We start from the raw sequence: 21,932 nt of genomic DNA, 5'->3' as shown, positions 1-21,932 counted from the left end.
ATTTTGCTGCTACCCACTGGAGAAGACGCCATCAGCTATTCCCAGAAATGCACACCCCAGGCAGGAGTTACCCGGTCCTGTTTTCTCTACATGGAGGATTGCAGGAAATGCCTCTCAGCTCCTATGTCTTTCCTCCAGATTCTGTAAAGCCGCTTCTGGGGTGTGGCCACTCCTTTTCTTTTCTCTGCACTCTGGTAGAGTAAGGGAATGGTGCGGGGCGGGGGGGGGGGGGGGGTTCCTCATTATCAGGGCTCCAGCCGGAGCAGCTCAGAAACCCGATTACAGATCCCAGGCACAGGGAAGAAGCCAAACTACTGAGGATCAAGAAGCTCAAGGCTGGGCCCGAGCCCAAGTTCTGGTGCAGTGCCTAGTGCCTTTATATTTATTTAAAGGGGAGAGTGCTTGGTAACCAGGAGGCTGAGGCCTTCCTGAGCTGCAGAGCTCCTGGTCTGCCTGACTGCACAGGAATGACCTGGATGCTACTCTATGGCTGTCGCCCAGCTGTCATGGGGGTGGGGAAAGGGCGTCCTACTTGAGGGCTTCTAGCTACAGAGCCAGGCCCTTAAACTGCTAAGACTATAAGGAACAGAAATTCCAGAAATCCTCTGTTTTTCTTTTCTCAGCATTCCAGCATCCACCATCACAATGGCTCCTTTTCCTATGGCAAGGCAGTATAGCACACTGTTTAAAAGAAGGTTCTGACTGCCCGGATTCAAATCCTTGCTTTTCCTCTTGCTAGCTGCCTGACCCAGGGCAAGAGACCTAGCTTCCATGTCAGGGCTCCTTTGTAAAATGAGGAAATAATACCTAAATCATAAAATTATTGCAAAAAGATTTTTTAAAAAGGTAACACACATAGCATAGTGCTTGGTACATAAGGAAAGGTCAATTAATAATGGCGAGAAGAATCAATGTCTCATTTATAAAATACAATTAATGCATCCTATTCCACTGCTGAGCTGTCCGAAAGCTTTTGATGTAAGAATATAAGAAATTATTAACTCTTCAAATCTCGGAATGACAGACATAAACACCAAATTAGTCGGCTTTATTTTTTATGATCGGATTCGGCCTTTTCTTACCACCTTCTCAAACCCGGAGCCCCAAATCATCCTCGGTTTCTTGACCCCAACTCCCACCAGAGAAGGCTGACTTGGGGCCCCGGCACCAGCCTTCTCCTAGGGAAAGGGGTAAGGAGGAAGAGAAACACACGGGTGATCTCACCCTTTGGGACTGGGCGTTTTTCCGGCTGGGACGCGCAGCATCCCCAGCCAGACTGCGGCGATGGCCCTGCCCCGCCCTTCGCTGCAGTCCTGGAAGGGCTCCCAGGGGCGGAGGGGTGGGCTGCCGAAGATTCTCTGCAGGGCGGGGAGGGGCAGGATTGGAGGATGCCCGCTGCGGGAGGGCGGTGCGGCTGGAGCGTCTCTGCCCGCCTGGGCGGACGCAGCGACTTCACTGCACCATCAACCCCCAGCCCTGGCGCGCGCACTATTCCTTCCCCACCCTGCCGCGTCCCTCCCGGGGCTCGACTCTTCCGCCGCATCGCCGCTTCGGCTCCTTCCGGGAGTTCTCGGCCCTTTCCGCCGGGTGATCGGGCAGCGAGCAGGCGGGAGCTCCGCCCCCTTTGGTTGGCCGGCGCTCGCCCCCGCCCCTCGCGCCGCGCTGCGGCGCTTCCCCCGAGCTCGCGACCGCCCGCCGCCGGAACGCGCGTGGCCGCCTATAAAAGAGGCGGGGCGCGCGCGTCGCCGCCACTACCCGCTGCGGAGCGAACAGGGAGGAACGGAGGCCGCTGAGCCCCGTCGGTTCCTCCAGCACCCCCGGCCCGACGCACCCACTGCCCCCACCCCCAGGAGCCGGTGAGAGGGGGAGCGGGCGAACTCAGGGCGGGAGCGAGGCCCGAGGACGGCCGACCCCTGGGCGGGGAGCCGGACGGCCCCTGGGGCAGGGCGGGGCCAGCGCGCGGACAGGTGAGCCCGGCCGGCCTCGCCGCTCCCTCCGTCGGGCGGGGAACCGGGCGAGCCGGCTGCGACCGGCTTGTGGTGCGTGGGCTGCTGAGGAGCCGCCGGGCCGAGCCTGGGCGCCGGCCGCTGGAATGTCATTGACTGGGCGGAGGGGGCGGCGAGGCCGCCGGGTCCTTCCCCGCAGCCCAGCCTGGCTGCGGCCCCGCCCTGCTCCATCCGGCTGCGGCAGGTGGGGCGGGGGCTTCCTGGTCCGGATCGTTTCTCCAACCCCCCCTCTCCGCAGAGCGCGCTCCCCCCACCGCCCCCAATCCCTTCCCTCAGTGGGGAGCGACTTGTGCAGCTCCTTTTCTCAAATCCCCACCAGCAATGCCGGCCCAGCCCTTGAAGGAGAAAAATCCGGGAGTAAAGGGCTCTTTGACCTTAATTTCATCCTGTGTGGCGGTTCTTGGCCTTCTCTGGACGGAGAGGTCCGAGAGCGGCCATCTCCGTTTCTTATCTGTAATAAACATATTTTTCTTTCCCAACTGTGATTTGCTTGTAAATAGCAGGTAGGTGCGGCGCTTGCTTTGTATGAGACCCAAACTGAATAACTTAATAGCTTAGAGTTCTTTTTTTTTTTTTCTTGCCCCGAGACCGGGTCTTTCGAGTCAAGGACGTAATTATTATTTGTCAAAAATTTTACAGCCATGCCGGTGTTGAATGATAGAGCAGCCTTTTGTTTGAAAGCAGTCCCTGCGAATTTCATTAGATGCTTCCCAAAGAAAATTGCTTTTAAAAGTCTCTGAGGGACTGGGTTAAAATGTATTTTAAACAAAGGGCTTGTCAAGGTTAAGGGTTGAATATGTTTTAAATTAAAAGCTTGAATAGCTCAGGAAGCTGGGTTGAGATGATGCTTGAACTGCCCAGCACCTTGTCAAATCTCTTTTGTATAATAGATCCTAAACTATGTAGGCCCTTTGTTCTGTCTTCATCATGGCATATTAGAAAAACTTACCATGATGGCTGTTAGGGAAGAAGAGAAGAGAGACCATATGAAATATTTTCAGAATGTGTTGAGAAATTGCGTCGTCATAGCAATTGGACTTAACTAAAACAGAATGTGTCAAAGATGGAAGGGTGGGAGTGTCTGCAGCCAGGAAACAGAAAACCTGAAGAAAAGCGGTGGGAACACTCAGCTGTATGAAGCCATCGAGCCAAGGTTCCAACTCATCAGACTAGTCATGTCTTTTCCCTTTTGTCTGCAGCTAATGTCAGCTTTTGAAAGGTCAAATTGAAGTCCGAGTTTCAAAAATGTGCTGCAGGAAAATAAAACGGTGCTGCAGTAAGGGCCTCTGTGCAGGGAACTAACAGCCTTTTTTAGTAACTGGGCCAATATTACTCAAAGGGACCCTCGAAGTGTGTTAGCTGTTATCCAGGGACCTAGATGGAGAGCCGAGACTCAGAAGATGGATTTGCTCTCTGCTGGACAGGTGTGAGGCAGACCTGCAGTAAACGGTCAGCTGGGCAACATTCTCCGATACGCTTTTGGTCTTTGGCAGGGCGTTTGTAGGAATTGAATAATTAGCAACCGGATACGTCACAGGCTCACAATATGAGCTTGTCAAGCAATCTCATGAACAGGTTTAGGTGCGGAGAGCTGTTTTTAAGTATATCTTTTGGTTCCCTGGGTGAGACTTTCCTCTGCTCTTCCTTTACCCGCCTTCTTCCCTTGGGCGCGGGGGCGGCGGTGGGGGGGGCGGCTGCAGATGCTGAGAAGTGGGTGTCAGGAGTAGTCCACAGTCCTGTCATTGCTGAACCTGCACTAAGGACAGTGGGCACGAATCCGGCCTTGTAATCAATCCTCCGTGGGCTACGCGAGGACTCTGCTAGTCGTGCGGTGGGTCTGCTGCAGCCCATCAGCTGTAGTCGGAGTAGGTAGAAGAATGCAGCACCCTGATGGCAAATGCCGACCCCAGGAATGCAGAGGAGGCCCACAGAACTGATCGCTTGGGGCCAGTGGGTAGAAGCAGCTGCGCTGGTATTTCCCTTCCACCGCTTTTGTATACTCCTCTTGTATGGGTTTTGAACAGGAAATAGTATTTTGTGAAGGAAGTGTCCCAGTAAACTAGGCCCAAGGTCGATCTTTGTCGCTTGAGTTCGTTCTTGCTTCTGATGACTTCACGAAATTATGCTATTTTATTACTGAATGGAAGGGGGTACAGAAATCATCTAGTACTGGGAATCTCAGCTAATGTATCGGAACGTGGGTTGGGGGAGTGCACGTCTAGAAAAGGGATATTTAGTATTCAGGATTATGTGAAAATTGGGAAACTGAGACCCAGAAGAGGGTATGACATGGCCAAGGCAGCGCATCTGCTCAGACCAGAGAACCTTGGTTCTTTCTGCATTTTCAATTCCTGGTTTAGAAGCTCTGTAGAATGAGAAGGGCGCTGGGAAAATAGCTAAAATTTGATTTTTACCTGTATTCATATATTTTTAAAGACCTGTTGTCTTCATTGTGAAATTATCGTGTTCAGTTTGCCCTTAGAAGCTTGTTACCTTGCTCTTCGCCCTCCCTCTTCAGACGCCACATTCCTCCATCATGCTGTCATCATTTCGTAAACGCAGAGTCCAGGTATTTGACCAGCATGCGGGAAGTGTGTTACCTTTTCGGTTTTGCCTGGCTTGCAGTGAAGACACATGTGTCAGAGAGGTTGAATGATCCGAAGAGAGGGGGAAGAAACCCCTCCTGCATGACCTGTTAAGCAAATTGGTTAGGGTTTGGGCTTTTGTTTGTTTTCTTTGGTGTTACATGAACAAAAGTCTTAGTAGATTTATTCTAAAATTTCCAAAGCCTTTGTTTTTTTACCTTCCTCTCTTTAAGGCATGAATATATTAATTTCTAATCACCCTACTGGTGTCTGCATGTACTGTTTGCTAATTTTTTTGACTGATGGTTACTTGGTTCTTAAAAACCAAGGGACTAAACACATTATCTTAGATATTTAGAAAAAGTAATCTGAAAACATGTAAAAATAGCGTTTTTCGATTTGACAAGTAGCGTGAACTTGGGTTTGTTTCCTGTTTCCATTGATTTACGTTTTTTTGCCACAATCCTTATAATGAAATGGAACTTGGATTTTCTTGTTTATAAAAAAGCTCACTACCCATGTTTTTATTTGTGTACAGTTTTTACGTGTTTGCTAAATTGGACCTTTTTCAGAAAGAAAAATGCTTAAAATTAATGTCTTGATATCCCATAAGCAGAAGTATAAGCTGTGCAAATTTCTAGTGATTATGGGTGATAAATCCGAGGCAAGCCCTTTTATAAATCAGACTGGTTAATTGTTTAAACAAGGTTTATAAAAATGGGCACGTTATACCTTTTTCCTGTTTTGAATCTCAGTAACAATATTTTGCACTTAAACACCTGTCATCTGGATTTCACAGGTTATAAAAGGTAAGTAGCAGCAAGGTAGTGTTTGGGAGGCATTCAGGAGTAAGTTTTCTCAACCTTGCTTGGCGTTTCTGGATTTTGATGCAGTACAGTATGAATCTTTTGCTTCTTTAAGCTAAATCCCTGCTCACCTCCGCAGAATCCTGCTAACAAGTTGAAATGAATTAATCAATTTGAAGGCTGACGTGCAGATCTACAATCCTGATTGGAATGCGGTTTAAGCAAAAATATTTCTGTTTTTTCCATGGTTAAAATTCTTAATTTATATATCATTTACCTCTTTGCTTACCCTCAGGTCTACCACTAAAATCTGCAGCTGAGCTGGTTTTGACTTAATTCACTTAATCTGAGAATCAGTTGGCATCAGATTTTATGGTGCTCACCAATTCTTTGGTGCTTTGTTCTCGGGGAGCCCTTCCGCATCCGTGGATGTAGTTCTCCTGCTTTGGAAATGTAAAATGTGCTGGCTTTCTAAGCCGGGGAAAAAGGGCATTGTTGGTTCTGCACCTTTGGGCTCTGACTAAGCAACAAAAACAGAACTGATGGATGGTTCCTCTGACATTTTGCTCTGGGTGATCTTTATGAATTTTTCCATAGAGCCAAATGCTCTCTTCATCCTGTTAGTCCTGAAAATCCCTTTCCCTGCAAACAATATATCTGAGTCCTGCCTGAGGTCTGAATTCATCTTGCAGTGTTCCAAACGCCCCTGTCTGCCACATTCAGCTCGCTAAGATGTCGGCACTCCCAGACCTTTGTTTCCAAATAGGCACTCCTCTTGTCTTCATGACGGTTTTACTGTCTTCTGAGGTTCCAGAGGGAAACTCTTGACTAGTGAATTCTTCCACTCTCCAAGATCTGCGTGAGGGTGTCCTAAGCTACTCACTGCAGGTGCCAAGTGAGCAGAGTTGGAAGCATTTGACCTTTGGTTTGAAAGTGTGTGTCTCCACAGTCTTTTCTGTTGCTTAACAGTGTTCTTCCCACCCACTGCCTCTCCCTGCCCTCCGCAGACAGACACCTCCCCTTGCACAGTGGTCTTATAGCTTCTGTGGATGAGGGTAAGGCTTTAAAAACTTCCCTAAGTACATAGCAAGAACTGCCTCGGACAGCTGTCTGTTGGCAGTTGTCAAGAAGACAAAGATATTAATTAATGGCTGGCTTCTTTTGTAGGAATCATTTTCCATTGATAATGTGTATAAGTTGGTGTTGGTTATGAGGAGTCATTCTCGTGCATGACTTTGGATTAAACCAGAACTTTCTAGCCGAGATTCATATCTTGGCTTTCTTCTCAGAGATCTAGCTGTATTGTAAGAATACGGACAAGTTCTTTTTATTTATTACAGTAGAGGACATAGCTGTAATTCCTGTTTTATCCTCTGTGCTCAATTCACATTACTTGCTGAATGATGCAGCTCACATTTTGATGCTGCATTGCAGCAGCATTTAAAAATAGCCAGTCTTCTCTAACAATTATTTGCCAAAATATGACCTTTTTTCTTCAGTTCCCTTAAATGGGAAGCTGTCCTTAAACAGAGAGTACATTTAGCCCTTTGTCTCCCCTCCTTCATTAGCCACAAACATAGACCTGATTGACAAAATCAGAGTTGAGATAAGCAGTCAGTTGATTGCTGTCCTGGAATGTGGCTCCTTTGCGGTTTTTAGGCAGTCAGTGAATAGCTAGATAGGCTGGTATGGTTGGAGATTTTTTTTTTTTTATGGCACATTTCCCAAAGTCTTCCTCTCTAGCTCTCAAAAGGTGTTAATCCCATTAAGGCTGGGAACAGCCCAGGGCATTCTTTGTGGAGTCCACCCTATCAGTCAGCTGCACATTTCTGGCCTGGGGTGGAGTTCTTGCAGTGTGCAGCAGCCTCAGGGAACACGGTGCACACAGGCAGAGTCCAGAACATTCCACTAACTCTCACAGAGTTTTGGGTGAGAGGTCGTAGCACCTTTGGATGGCAGTAGTTCTTTGGAGATAGGAGATTTTCTCCTGTGTTTAATGTAGTCTGTGGAAATGAGCCATTTAGGAGCAAAGAGAAACTGGAACTTGTATAGAGACAGCTCCCTATCAGGAGAAGGGGTGGGGAGGAACTGCCGTTACCCTGTCATCCTTGGCTCCTGTAATCACGCAAATGAAAACTCTGAGTGCCCACAGCAGTGGGAGAGCACTGCTGACTTTCAGATGCCCAGCTCCCCGGAGACAGCCAGTTGTGACTTGGCCAAGCTCCCACCTACTGGCGTCAGCTGATCTACTGCAGGAAAGAAAAGTCCATTATTGCCTGACCAAAGCACTTGGTATAGAATTGACTTGTTCTACTTCACTGGGGTGACAAAGAGGGCCTTTTAGGTTGGTTAATTTCAGCAGGGCCTCGCTGGACTGTCTCCCTGGATTGGTAGGGTCAGATCAGCAAGCGCAGCCCAGGCCGAGGGGCTCGCTCAGGGGGAACCTTTTCAGTATTATTATGTTGGGAATTCTTTTTTCATCAGAAAGGGCTGCTTCTGAATGTGATCGTTTAGAGATTTCCGTGGCAGCTAAAGGAAATGCAGTGAATCCTGTCATCTGGGGCGGCAGGACAAACGCCATAGACATTCTAAAGACTGAGACATCTTGTAGAAAGGCACATACAGTGGAGCTGTTGTCATGCATAACTGGCTATACATTCCTTGGAAATTTTATAAGCAAGCGAATTAGACACACAGTTTCCTACTGTTTCTCCACCTAACTGTTTCCGGAGAGATGAGAACAAAGGAAGCATATAAATTATTCTTAACACCAATTGTTTACTAACTTTAAGAAGACTCAATCTTAAAAAAATTAATTTTGATTTTTTTTGATGATTCATATATGCTCCTTCCCGCTTTTTTCCCCCCCTCAAGTGGGGATGGAAAAGATAAGAGGTAGTAAAGGGAATTAATAAATAACTGAACAGCCTTTAATAAAGAGTGTGTCAGCTCCGATCATGTTAAGAATCACTGGTTCTAGCATGCTGGTCTGGGAACTGGAGCATCCTGGGTCACCCTAGCTCTACAACTTGCTTATTAGATGATCTTTTGTCTCCTGGCCACTTAATAATGAAGTGACAGCAGTTTCTCTATTTCTAAGCTCAGAGTGTAATTGACTGTCTAAATGTGTGCTGAGTTCTGTGGTCAGAGAGTAAGATAAGGTCTCTTTTATAGTCCCTTAGGAACTCTAAATTCCCTAGAGAACTTACAAAAACGCAGGGAGAAGACAGTAATCACGTGGCAGAATGTGACCTGAAGTTGCTCTCAGGGGGCCAGAGAGGGAGTGAGGGCTTCTGATTCAGGGCTGCAGACAGGACAGCGTAGTTGCTTTAGACTTGGAGGGGTTTGAATGGTATTAATGGTCGAGTTGGGAGTGGGGGAGAAGAGAACGTTTCGGCCAGAGGGAACTTTCTGGTTTGGGGAGTGGACCTGCCCCGGGCCTGTAGCTTGGGCTTGATGAGGGAGTTTGATGTAAGGTATGCCTGGAGCAGGTCACGCAGGTGAACGAGTGAATCGTAAATGTGGCCGGACCCGTAGGGATTCTTGTCAAGATCCCAAAGAGGCTGATGTCCTAGGGCGGCAGCGTAAACCAGAACGGCCCTGTTCTTAACAGACGTTTCCTTTGTCAAGGTTACCCTCAGTTTTTGGGTTTAAGGACTCTCTTGAAGCCCATTTTAAGAACAGAAACTATTTTTTTCAGACACAGCTATCTATGGATGATACAAAATTGTGCCTTCCTGAACTCGATTTCCCCAAGGTCCCACCCTGCCAGCGTGAAAAGAGCGGTCCGGGTGCGGACCACCCAAGCTCAGTAATTCAGGTCTGGTCATTAGGTTGACGCCCCATGTTGTAGCTTCAGTCAGCACATTCCAGCTGTTCATTCAGCCACCAAATCTAGCTGTTACCTGGCCAGAATTCCAGTTTGACGATACAGAAATGAAACTGGGGTGGACTACTGAGCTCTCTCCACCCTTCACAGAGGAGCTCAGAGCTGCTTCTCCAGCACTCAAACAAACATTTGTTAATGACATCTGTCTGCTAGAAATCGGGATACAATTGGGACTTCTCCGGTGGTCCAGTGGTTAAGACTACGCCTTCCAATGTGGGGCATCAGGGAGCTAAGATCTTGTGGCCAAAAACCAAAATGGAGAACAGAAGCGACATTGTAACAAATTCTATAAAGACTTTAAAAATGGTCCACATTGGGCTTCCCTGGTGGCGCAGTGGTTGAGAGTCCGCCTGCCGATGCAGGGGACACGGGTTCATGCCCTGGACTGGGAAGATCCCACGTGCCGCGGAGCGGCTGGGCCTGTGAGCCATGGCCGCTGAGCCTGTGCATCTGGAGCCTGGGCTCCGCAACGGGAGAGGCCACAACAGTGAGAGGCCCGCATACCGCAAAAAAAAAAAAGGTCCACATCAAAAAAATCTTTAAAAAGAAAAGAAAGAAATCGGGACACAACAACAAAGATTACATTGCTCAGTCTCATTATACCGTGAGAAGTATGTGCAAGTGCTTTGTAAATCTGCAGAAAAATGTGATTAAATCAGAGAAGGAGGGAGGGAAGGAGCCTTGAGGACAGCTTGGTTAGGAGGCCAGATCCCTGCAGCTTCCTCATTTCAGCTCCTATTGAGACATGAATGGGAGTTATCCGGACAGAGGAGAGACAGAACATTCTGGGCAAAGGAAGCCTGAGCAACTGACTTGGAGTCTTTAGAGAGAATCATGTGTTTGGGAAGAGAGTATTTCTCTGTGCCAGGAAGGTACGGGGCATGGGTGAGACATATCAGTCAGGTGTGCTGGGCCAGATTGGAAGGTTCAGCTAAAGAGGTAGATTCTTTCCTCTCTCAGAAGGGAGTGATGAAGGGTTTTAAAGCATGGGAATGACGTGGCAAAGAATATGTTTCTTGTTATAGTCAAACAAATACATTGGACTTTGTGGGAGAAAACCAATAAAGATAAATGGTTAATATGTGGAGAGTAATTTGGAAGGAATGGTGCTAGGGCTAAAATCCCCTCACGTTGTCTCCCTAGGAATCTAGGTCTCTTCATAGAAAAGATAGGCCTCAGAGTTGGCTAGGTGCAGTCGATAACTTTTCTTGACACCTCTTAAAGCTGCTTTTCTCTCTGAAGAGGTGGAAACTTTGCCCGGAGCTTAGCAGTGTTGTTTATCTCACAGCTGGATGGGGGCAGGGAGTGGGGGGCACACGGTGGCCTCCAGACCTAATCCTTAGCCAGCCTCTCCTTTCCCATCGGCTGGGCCAGGCGAACAGGGTAACGGGAAGAGCTGTCAAATATGTTTCCTGGGCAGCACAGTTTTTATATCTTGTATAAATTATGGAACAAGAGCTGGAGAGACCATAAACTTATCTGGTCTGCTTTTTTACCGGGTCACAGACCCTTCTCTGTAGAACGTAATTTTAAAGTTAGAAGGGTCTTGGGACCATCTCATTTTCAACTGGTGTTTTCAGTCATTCTGGGTAATTGAGACACAGAGAGGGAAGGCAGCTCGTACAAGGTCACATGTTACTGACAAATTTACATGCTCTTTGTCATTAGTGTGTACCTATTTCCTTCTGTGCGTCCTTCCTTGGTTAGAGGATAAAATGGCTTATTCCTGAGAGAAGAGCAGGGAGCATATTCTGGGTTTGTCCCATAAATAGGTCAGATTTTCTTTTGACATTAAAGGTTGGTGAAACTGTCCAGATCTGAGAGTTTAAATTTGGGGTAGATTGAGTGCTATGGGGAAGTACCACCTACTCAATTAGCCTGTGTTTGTTGTTAACTGGAGCAGGTAAGAGTCAGGTAGGATAAATCTTTCACCACACCTTTTTTTTTTAAGATATGCTGTGATTTTCTTTTAATTCTGTGCATTCGGATGAAGCAAAGCCCGTTCATTGCCCAGCCTGAAGGAGATTGTAGGATTGACTTTTTGGGGTGACTGAGAAATCCACTACTTTAGGTAAATCCAATTGGATTTTGATGTTAAAGACTCAGTTACTGGGCTTCCCTGGTGGTGCAGTGGTTAGGAATCTGCCTGCCAATGCAGGGGACACAGGTTCGAGCCCTGGTCCGGGAAGATCCCACATGCCACGGAGCAACTAAGCCCGTGCGCCACAACTACTGAGCCTGCGCTCTAGAGCCTGCGAGCCACAACTACTGAAGCTCACGTGCCTCAACTACTGAAGCCTGCGCACCTAGAGCCCGTGCTCCACATCAAGAGAAGCTACAGCAGTGAGAAATCCGCACGCCGCAACGAAGAGTAGCCCCCGCTCACCACAACTAGAGAAAGCCCACACGCAACAGTGAAAACCCAACGCAGCCCCCAAAAATAAATTAATTAAAAAAAAAAGACTCAAGTTACTTGATAATCATTCCCTTTTCTTCAGTGAATAACAGGCTGAGATCTAGAAAGGTAGAAAAGCTGAATTAAGAATAAATGTTTTCGGGCTTCCCTGGTGGCACAGTGGTTGAGAGTCCGCCTGCCGATGCAGGGGATGCGGGTTCGTGCCCCAGTCCGGGAAGATCCCACATGCGGCGGAGCGGCTGGCCCCGTGAGCCATGGCCGCTGAGCCTGCGCGTCCGGAGCGTGTGCTCTGCAATGGGAGAGGCCGCAACGGGAGAGGCCCGCGTACCGCAAAAAAAAAAAAAAAAATAGAGTAAATGTTTTCTAATCTCCACACCATGAAATGCACAGACCAGATGAAAGGACTGTTGAATGGATTTCTCAGTAATTCTTTGAGCTCCAAAGTTGGTGTTTCCTTTGAATTCTCAAGGCTCTGTAGAATTGACAGTGTAAACCATAGTTCTCCCCTTCACATTGCTCGCCTGGTCTCATTGCAGTGTTGATGAGGCATCCTCTGAGGGGCCCACTTGGGCAGCCATTTTTTATGAGGGAATGGGGCCTGGGCTTCACTCTTAGCTGCTGAGAAGGGACCACTTTCAATTCATTTGTCTGCTCAGGCTCTCATAATTCTTTATTTCCTTCCAAGAGGCTAATGCCATTAAGTCTATTTTGGTGTCATGTGCTTACTTCAGGACTTTCTGTCTTTTCAGAAAATGGACCCAAGCGGGGTCAAAGTGCTGGAGACAGCAGAGGACATCCAGGAGAGGAGGCAGCAGGTCCTGGACAGATACCACCGCTTCAAGGAGCTTTCGACGCTTAGGCGCCAGAAGCTTGAAGATTCGTACCGATTCCAGTTTTTCCAAAGAGATGCTGAGGAGCTGGAGAAATGGATTCAGGAGAAACTGCAGATTGCATCTGATGAGAACTATAAAGACCCAACCAACCTGCAGGTGTGTCTGAGGTGCCTCCCAAAACTCCAGAGCTCAAATGTCTTTGCCCCGAATTTATACAGAGCTAATTATGACCTTGAGAGATTGAATGTAGATCAGACATAAGGAAGGACTAACTCACTATTCTGAAAAGCCCTTAGTGGTTGTATTAGTGAGCATGAATGTGGAATCCTGCAGGTTTTAATTTATCTTTTGCGGATGCTTTAAGCCGATGGTTCTCAACCCGCTGCCTTACAGCCATTGGTGATCCTTCATCATTTTTCAGGGAGGGTCTGGTTTGATCTCTTGGAATATGTGTTTTTGAGAAAGGTATGCTAACTGTTGTTGCTGGTGAAAATTTGTATAGCTGTTTAAAAAAAAGCCTTTCTTCTTGTTGATTTTGGTGAAAGACTTTTTTTTAGCAAGTGGAACAGTGGTTGTACCCATGGTTTTTTTACTATGCCAAAGTCGTCTGAGAAGAGAAAATGATGAACGCTGGTTTAGGTGCAGGCCCTGCCCAGCTCCGCATGTGAGTAGAGGGAGGTGCTAAGAAGTGGAAAGTGTCCAATCAGTCGGGGTGTGGTTTCTAAAGCGAGCTAGAAGGAGTCACGTCACGAATGAACGTGAGTGGATCCGCCAGAGAGAAACACCACACGCTACGCAGCCTCTCCGTGTGGTTCTGTATTTCTAAAAGGGATTGGATGTCCATAAAGGCTCATTTCCGGATACACAAGAAAATTACGATGTCCTGTAGCATCTGTTGCTGTCTGCAAAGCTGTGGTCCTCGATGGCCAAGCTTTCAGAGGGCAAGTATGGATGCAGGCAGAGCATTTGAGTAATTGAACCGGTAGGGGGATGGTTGGGAGGCTGAGTGAGGCGTCCATAGAGAGAGGGAGTGGGATGCAGGAGGGGAGGAATAATAGGGAGCTGGGCGCAGAATGACGCGTGCCGAGGAGCACGTATGACTCATTTCACGGTCCACCGACAGGGCAAGCTGCAGAAGCATCAAGCCTTTGAAGCTGAGGTGCAGGCCAACTCGGGAGCCATTGTGAAGCTGGATGAAACGGGCAACCTCATGATCTCAGAAGGGCACTTTGCATCTGAAACCATCAGGGTGAGTAAGAACCGTGCCTGGTGTGGATGGCCTTCCTCTCTGGTAGAGGAATGTGGATTCATGCTTACATGTAAATTTGGGTTCCTAAAAAGATAGATTTTTCTAGCCTTTGAAAGGAATTTGTGAAGTATCCTGATGGAGTTACCAACTCCTGCTTTTGTAATATGATGATTCAGTAGGTCTATAAACAAGCGTTTGTGTACTCAGTGAGGAAATTAATGTTCTTTTTGTAGAACAAATTAGGATGCAATTAGACTTTAAAGAAGACTGCATATATTAAACTTCTAACATTTTCAGATGGTAATTGGATGGGAGAGCATATTAGTGAAATTGGTGAATTTGGGGATTAGGACACAAAGATAAATAGGATTAATCACAGACACTATAAAGTTCTCTGTCGGAAAGCTTGCTCTCTGGATCTTGGTACCTTGCCCCAGGAGGGATTTACTGAGGTCTGGTCAGCAAGCCTGTTAAAGGTCCAGCTGTGAGGAATGACGTGTGGTACCTGTTGGTCGGTGACCGTTGCAATGTAGCTTACTTTGAAGCAGGAGTCCTCAGACTTGGCCTGGCTTGTTTGGGTGCCATTTGTCGAGGCTGGGGCAGTAATTGGTCTCTCTCTGTTTTGTTTCACATTTCCAATACCAAGGTATTAAGGGCAAACAAGCCTCTTTAGGATGAAGTGCGCATGCTTAGTCTCTCATAGCTGGATGCTCTCATCTATCTTTGATTTCCTTCTTATCTGTCTTTGTTCTTTGTCATCCAAAGTCTCGTTCCATTGAGGGACCAACCTTTTCAGTCCTTGACCTGTCAAGGCAGTCCCAAAGACTAAGATGAAAGCCACAGCTAGAAATGTCTCATCCTCTGCTGTTCCCTGAGATGCACAGTGGAACACCCACAGGGATTTCATTCCCTTAGGTTCTGGTCTAGTAAATACTTACTGTGTCTCTTTTGCTCTAATATACTCTGCAGTCTTACACTGAAGACTCGCAATTAGCCTTAAGCTTATTATTAAGAATAAACTATTACTAGTAATGATTGTAAACAGGCAGTAAAAGTCAATTCTAAATGCTATATGCCAACTATTTAATTACTACATTCAACCCATGCAGGCAATATGATGCGTGTCTCTGCAATTAAATACAAAGACGTGGGACTTCCCTGGCGGTCCGGTGGTTAAGACTTTGTGCTTCCACTGCAGGGGGCATGGGTTTGATCCCTGGTTGGGGAACTAAGATCCCGCCTGCTGCGTGGCGCGGCCAAGAGAGTACAAGGATGCATCATCTGCTCATTTCCCCACTCTTTTGTATATAGTCTTACTGTACATGAAATCAGCCAGAGTGCCGATTTGCTGATTCAGCTGCTCTGTATTAGTTTAACCAGGTTACAGATGGGGAAATATGAGAAATAGATCAAGTGTTTGTCTTTAGTAATTAATGTGGGGGAGGGAGACCCAAAGCTCTCTTCATTCCCCTCTTCCCTGTTTAGAGATCTTATTAAAGCAGCATTTGAGGGACTTCCCTGGTGGCACAGTGGTTAAGAATCCACCTGCCAGTGCAGGGGACACAGGTTCAAGCCCTGGTCCAGGAAGATCCCACATGCCACAGAGCAACTAAGCCCGTGTGCCACAACTACTGAGCCTGCACTCTACAGCCCGTGAGCCACAACTACTGAGCCCATGTGCCACCACAACGAACAGTAGCCCCCGCTTGCCGCAACTAGGGAAAGCCTGCACGCAGCAACAAAGACCCAACGCAGCCAAAAATAAATAAATTTATCCAAAAAAAAATTTTGAAACTACTGTTAGCTACTATTTGTTGAGAAGCTGTTAATAGCTATTTATGTGCGAACACTTCGCTAGGACTTTTACATACGTTCTCTCTAATCGTCACAAGAAGCTTGCAAGGTCGCCATAGGATAGAAGGGTAGAAGCTGAGGCTCAGAGAATTTTGAGCAACTTGCTCAGGTTCCCACAGCTAATAGGTGACAGAACCAGTGTTTCAATCTACTCCTTTCTTTAGTTACAGTTATTCACTTTATTTTCCCAGCCCGAGTTTCATTCCTGTCAGCTTTCTTTTCCCCCAACTGCTTCTCTGAAAGCTGCTGCTGCTTGCTCGCTCAGGCCCCTGCTGAGAACTTTGCCTGAGCCAGCCAGGATTCTCCTCCACCCTGCCCGCTGTCCACGCGCTCCCTAAGCGCACCTGCCTCCCTGCCCACTCACGCTCTCAGACACCAGCAAGCTTGTGAAACTGGCCTCTGTCAAAACTGCAGTATTGACAAGAGGAGACATACTGGGAGTGGGAAAGTTGTTCCAGTCCTGGAACAGGCCTGGCCCCGGCTCTTCCCTCAAGAGTATGGAAATGAGATTTGTGAGAGACTGACGGCTGACTTGTAGGTGAGGATTTTCTTGAGCCTTCTGTGGCCTCATTTTAATTTGAGCAAAGGGGAGACTTCCCTGGCAGTCCAGTGGTTAAGACTCCACACTTTCACTGCAGGGGGCGCAGGTTCGATCCCTGGTTGGGGAACCAAGATCCCGTATGCAGCGCGGTACGGCCAAAAAATTAAAAAAAAAAAAAAAAAAGCAAAGCGTTCTCCCTTAATCCCTGCATCCGTGCCCCCAGGCCCCATGGCCGCCCTGTCTTGGTAACTGACCTGGCCCAGTAACGCAGTAGCTTAGTTAGGCAGGCAGCATTAACGTAGAGGAAGGTGGGTGGGCTGTGAAGACTTGTTTGTGTCCTGGATAACCTGTCTGTCACCGGTTTAGACTTTCACACCGTACCGGACGGCGTGGCGCCCCATAGTGACCGCCACCCACATTGGCTCCCACATCCGAGTAGGTGGAGTATTGACTTGCTGTTGGTTGCGTTTTCCCCCTTGCCTGGGAATGCCTTTCACTTCCTTCTCAGTGGTGGACTCCGGTTTGAACCATCAGCGATGGAAGTGATTGTAGTGGTGGAAGTGAATTGTGTGAGCCTTTATTTTCCTCCCAGTGCTTTCTCCTTTCAAATGAACCACCAGTACTTGCTCCTAAGAGAATCCACCCATGTTGACTACCCCGTGGCTTTCAACTTTTCAGTTTGTGGGGAGTGGCATCTCAACGATGGGTGGATCCCAGGTTTCTCTCCTGGTAGTGTTTGTGTTTGTGTCACTTGTTTCTGTCTGTGTTATACAGAAACTCCCAGTATCTTGGGTAGGCATAATCAACACCTAGAGATTGGGTTAGAATGCCAGACTCCATCGCCTAAGCTTGAATTGATGATAATCCCTCTGGTTCCTGACGAGTCCTTACTAGGACTGTGCCGTGAGAACCCAAAATGCTGGGAAGTGACTGTTTGGGCCTGTGGCTGCCACCTGGGCGCAGCTTGATGTAAACCTCACTTGGGATGTACTGTATGTACCACAAGCTGCATCTTTTCACGAAACACCAAAACAGCTTCTGCCAGGAGTCCTCTTTGACAGCTGATTGTGTTTCAGGACCCCATCTTTTTACCTTTATACTAAGGTTTTCCTCTTTACTTGTGCCTCATAGTTATTTCTTTACACGTATGATGCCTATGGGACATCTTGTTTTCTCCCCTTTACCTCCGTGAATTCAGAACACACACTTAAGTGATTCCTGCTGCGGTTGCATGATCACACCTCATCTTTCCTTCCCCTGTAGTCTTATGACCTAGAAATCCCACTGTAATAATTTAACAGTTAATATAACTAAAAACATTACCTAAATACTTACCAAATAATGTGATATCAATAATAACTGATAATTACAAAATAATAAATTCCTTGGCATAAACTAGAATACATCTACCTACGAAAGGTCAGTTATTTTGTACTTTAAGACCTACCAAACCACTGTGAAGTGTATGCATTTTCCTCTTCTCAGTTAACTTTACAATTTCCCCTCAGTGTAGGGATTATCTATCTTCTTAAAAAGACTTGTTCAGAGCTCTGTGAGGTTTCTAACTTGTTGGAACTCTATGGAGGAGCCAGACCCCACAGAAAAGGTTGTAATCTGTGGGGTTGGGCTCTTTACCCTCCAGACTCGTTTGATGGAGCTGCACCGCCAATGGGAATTACTTCTGGAGAAGATGCGGGAGAAAGGAATCAAGCTACTGCAGGCCCAGAAGCTGGTGCAGTTCTTACGAGAATGTGAGGACGTGATGGACTGGATCAACGACAAGGTACGTTTGAGAAGGAAGGTGTGCTGGGGAGGCCTTGAGGAAGGAAGGGGACGAGACCCCTCCACGTCTGCAGCTGAGAGCCGGCAGAGCGGCAGTGCAGCACACAGAAAAAACTGCGTCTGCCGAAGCTGCCGCGGCCCCTACCAGAGCCCATTTCGTGATGGGGTTCTGGAAGCCATTGTTCCCAAGTGTTTTTTGGTGACTCTGGCTCTGTTGTGGTCCCTGAATAGGAGGCAATTGTGACCTCTGAGGAGTTGGGCCAGGACCTGGAGCATGTGGAGGTTTTACAGAAGAAATTTGAAGAGTTTCAAACAGACATGGCTGCCCACGAAGAAAGAGTTAATGAAGTGAACCAGTTTGCCGCCAAGCTCATTCAGGTAAATAGGGAAGTGCTGTGCTTCTCACAGCATCATCACATTAACTTCCTTTACTCGAACATCAATGTAATGTACCGTCATTACATTAACTTTTCCAGAAGAGAAGTTTTGATTGGGTTCCTGATTTCTGAGTGAGCAGGTCTTGGTAAGCATGTCTAAGAGTTCTGTTTAGGTCTAAGTAAGGCGGCAATACTGATCACTCCTAAATTGGACAATGCTTTCTAACTTGTGGCCGTGGGCAGGAAGGGCAGAGTTCCTTTGATCTGTTTCCTTCACCCACTTTCAGGTAGGGCTGAAGCTTTTATTGGGCTGCTGAAGCTGGGTGTCGGGGTTTCTCAGACTAGGGTGTGGTGGTGAAAGCTTCGTAGGGTTGGCAGACGTCCACCACTGCCTGACTGCTCTTCCCTTCCTTTTTGAGTCGGAGCTTCCCTGGGCTCCCGGGAGCCTGGGGAGCCCTGTGATGAATGGCTCTCCACCGGGAGCTCAGGAGCCATTAAGAGGGGAGTGGGGCAGCCCCTCCCAGTTGCATGCATGTGCGGTCCTATCACTGCCGCTTTATTCTCACCTGCTACCACAGGGCTCCGGAGACATCGAGTAGGATGAACTCGGGAGTTTCTGCTTTAGGGAAAACTGGATTTGGGGGGCGGGGTACACATTTTATGTATGTAGATCCTTCGGCACCGGTACTTGTTCCCTTTTGGATCCAGAGCCAGCATTCCTCAGATGTAATCTCACCCTTCCAACTGGCGAGTGAGCTGTCCCCGGAATCCTGGGCCGTCCCAGGGTTGTGCTGAGGAGAGCAGGCAGGCCAAGCCCGAGATCTCACAGGTGGATCCCGCAACCCGGAAGTGCTTCACCTTATTACTTTACATGTTATTTTTATTTAAACAAGACAGAATGTGGTTAGTGGGGAAGAATACTTTGAAAGGAATATCTCCAGTCTGAAGTAAGGAACAGACCTGGAAAACCATGTGTCTGGGCAGGAATGCTTATTAATAGCCTCGTGACGTTTGAAACAGTGAACTTTGGAGCGGCTCGGGCGAGCGGTGCGTTGACAAGGCCGCCACAGAGGTGCCGCTGAAGGGCCTTAACTAAGCAGGGGGTTTGGTGCTGATGCACAGAGAGAGACTTGCCCCACAGCTCCAGGGCGCAGAGAATGGCTCTCGCCTTTTTATAGAGCAAGCAATGGAAGCTCTTTTTGAATGAGCTTCCCTTCATTCCACACAAAAAGCCAGTGTTTCTTTAGAACAGTAAGGTTTGCTGAGGCGGCCGCGTCAGGGAGCCAAGGCCAGGCGCGCAGTTGGTGGGGCCGGAGGTGCTGGTCTGAGCGCAGTCTCTGCCCTTCCTGGCTCAGGAGCAGCACCCCGAGGAGGAACTCATCAAGACGAAGCAGGATGAGGTGAACGCAGCCTGGCAGCGGCTGAAGGGACTGGCCCTCCAGAGGCAGGGGAAGCTGTTCGGGGCAGCCGAGGTTCAGCGCTTTAACAGGTACCGAGCTGAGGGGCTTGCGGGAAGGGGTCTCCCGGGGGGCGTGGTGAGGCCCAGGGCGAGGCTAGGAAGATGTGGGGCTGACTGGGTCTTGGCCCCGCGTGCCCTCCCAGTCCCAGGTGGATGTCGTAACTGTGGATTAACAGGTGCCTCTGTGCTGTAGGGATGTGGACGAGACCATCAGCTGGATTAAGGAGAAGGAACAGTTAATGGCCTCTGATGATTTTGGCCGGGACCTGGCCAGCGTCCAGGCTCTGCTTCGGAAACACGAGGGTTTGGAGAGAGATCTCGCTGCGTTGGAGGACAAGGTGGGTTTTGAAGGCAGCTGACTCTATAAGTGAGTTAGCCCGGTCAGGAGAGCAGCCCTGACCGAGTGTGTCTGCAGGTCAAAGCCCTGTGCGCCGAGGCCGACCGCCTGCAGCAGTCCCACCCTCTGAGCGCCACCCAGATCCAAGTGAAGCGAGAGGAGCTGATCACCAACTGGGAGCAGATCCGCACCCTGGCCGCAGAGAGACACGCACGTCTCAACGATTCCTACAGGTAGAAATGCTCCTCCAGGGCCCCGCAGCCTGTACCAGGGGGCGTTTTTTTTAGAGGCGATAGGAAGGCAGAGTTGACGGTCAGTTCTCTCTGCTGAGAAACCTTCTGTATCGCTTGACAGCTTTCCTCTAGTAAGAAAAGGCAGATGACTTTTTCTTACTGTATTTGTTATATAGTTTTATATTGTATATTAATATATTTCTGTGTTATATTTGGAGACTGGAAACTTTGTAGTGTTTGCATATACACACATGTATAATATTTATAACCATACATCTCTTTTTTCCATCTCATATCACTGTGTTAGAACCAACAGAAATGGAAATAGTCTCTTTAGCAATGTGAGCATCATGTGAAATACTCTGTTAAAATTGAGTAAATCAAGGATTGAAAGGGAGAGAATGCTTCTTACTAATAACTAAGGGTTGAACTGGGGAGTGACAAGGAAGTTGAAAATAAGGGACAAGCTTGGGGAATTAGAGTGATAGACAGAACCTAAATTTTAAAGGCTTGATTTCAGCCTTCTTCTGCTTTCCTTTATAGTCTAGATTGAAAGAGTCCCGTGTTTCCGCGGGCTAGAGTTTGTATGGTTCATTAAGGCATCCGAGGACATGAATTCAGAGCTCTAGGGCGGCATCTTCCATCTGGGGCCTCCCCTCGAGACCTCTCCTCACTGACCTTTGGTTTCCCAGGCTTCAGCGCTTCCTTGCCGACTTCAGAGACCTTACCAGCTGGGTCACTGAGATGAAAGCCCTCATCAATGCAGATGAACTTGCCAACGATGTGGCTGGGGCCGAAGCCCTGCTGGATAGGCATCAGGAGCACAAGGTAAGGTCTCCACGGTCTTCCAAAAGTAAGGCCACGAGCTTAACAGGGCATCACTGTAGCTCTGTCACTTATAGCCAGAAGTGGCTGAAACCTTGCTCACAGGTAGCTCTCGCCATAGGGATTGTGGCTGGTTCTGCCTTTGGAGACTTGCTTTACCTTCTTCTAATAGATGGTTAAGGGAGTACATGTCAGGAGAATAACCACGGTTTGTAAAAGCAAAGGGCCAAGCTCTGGCAAGGTGGAGGTGCTACTGTTTTGCACGTGTGTCCTGTGCCACCTTAAACAATGTCTTTGTTTAAATGCTGAATTTCATAGTTGGTTTGGGTGAATTTAAGTTTCATGATTTGCTATTTCCCCAGAGAGCGTCCTTGGGAAACTACTTTTATGAGATCTTAATAGGCTCTACCTTAAGAAGAAGGGGTTTCTATGGCTAAGAAATTCTAGAAAACACTGTTAAACAAGATTTTTAAAATTATTATTACTGTAGGTCTTCTGAGAGGTGCTAGATATAAAAATTAATATACAACAGTCAGATATGCACTAGCAGCAGTTAGAAGCGTAATTTTTAAAAATCCTACTTATAATTGCATCGGAAAATATAAGATACTGGGGAATAAATCTGACAAAAGTTGTGTAAGACATCCATGGAGAAAGCTGTAAAGTTTTGATGGAAGAAAAGAAACACTGAATAAAAGGATGGGCAGGGATGGAATGGTCTCTTATAAAGGTACAAAATC

The 21,932-nt window shown here is 47.7% G+C and overlaps 1 protein-coding gene across 6 annotated transcripts in view; it reads left to right on the top strand.

Moving 5' to 3' along the window:
* Window positions 1-1,723: 1,723 nt before the first annotated feature.
* The window catches only part of SPTAN1 (spectrin alpha, non-erythrocytic 1), a 60,815-nt gene continuing 40,606 nt past the window's right edge, over window positions 1,724-21,932 (top strand). For 3 of the 6 annotated variants that reach the window (XM_027104654.1, XM_027104649.1, XM_027104648.1), the window contains exons 1-9: window positions 1,724-1,856; window positions 12,452-12,691; window positions 13,659-13,784; window positions 17,822-17,962; window positions 18,193-18,339; window positions 19,694-19,827; window positions 19,991-20,135; window positions 20,213-20,367; window positions 21,060-21,195. In XM_027104654.1, coding sequence (XP_026960455.1) covers window positions 12,455-12,691; window positions 13,659-13,784; window positions 17,822-17,962; window positions 18,193-18,339; window positions 19,694-19,827; window positions 19,991-20,135; window positions 20,213-20,367; window positions 21,060-21,195 — 1,221 coding nt within the window. In that variant the 5' untranslated portion in view covers window positions 1,724-1,856; window positions 12,452-12,454. The remainder of the gene's footprint in view (window positions 1,857-12,451; window positions 12,692-13,658; window positions 13,785-17,821; window positions 17,963-18,192; window positions 18,340-19,693; window positions 19,828-19,990; window positions 20,136-20,212; window positions 20,368-21,059; window positions 21,196-21,932) is intronic. The other 3 variants (XM_027104653.1, XM_027104652.1, XM_027104651.1) reach the window with 1 other exon arrangement.

Source organism: Aethalodelphis obliquidens, unplaced genomic scaffold (assembly GCF_003676395.1).
Source record: "Aethalodelphis obliquidens isolate GAN/ISIS:26980383/991018 unplaced genomic scaffold, ASM367639v1 scaffold7, whole genome shotgun sequence".
Taxonomy (NCBI): Eukaryota; Metazoa; Chordata; class Mammalia; order Artiodactyla; family Delphinidae; genus Aethalodelphis; species Aethalodelphis obliquidens.
This window is presented reverse-complemented; position numbering and strand designations above follow the sequence as displayed.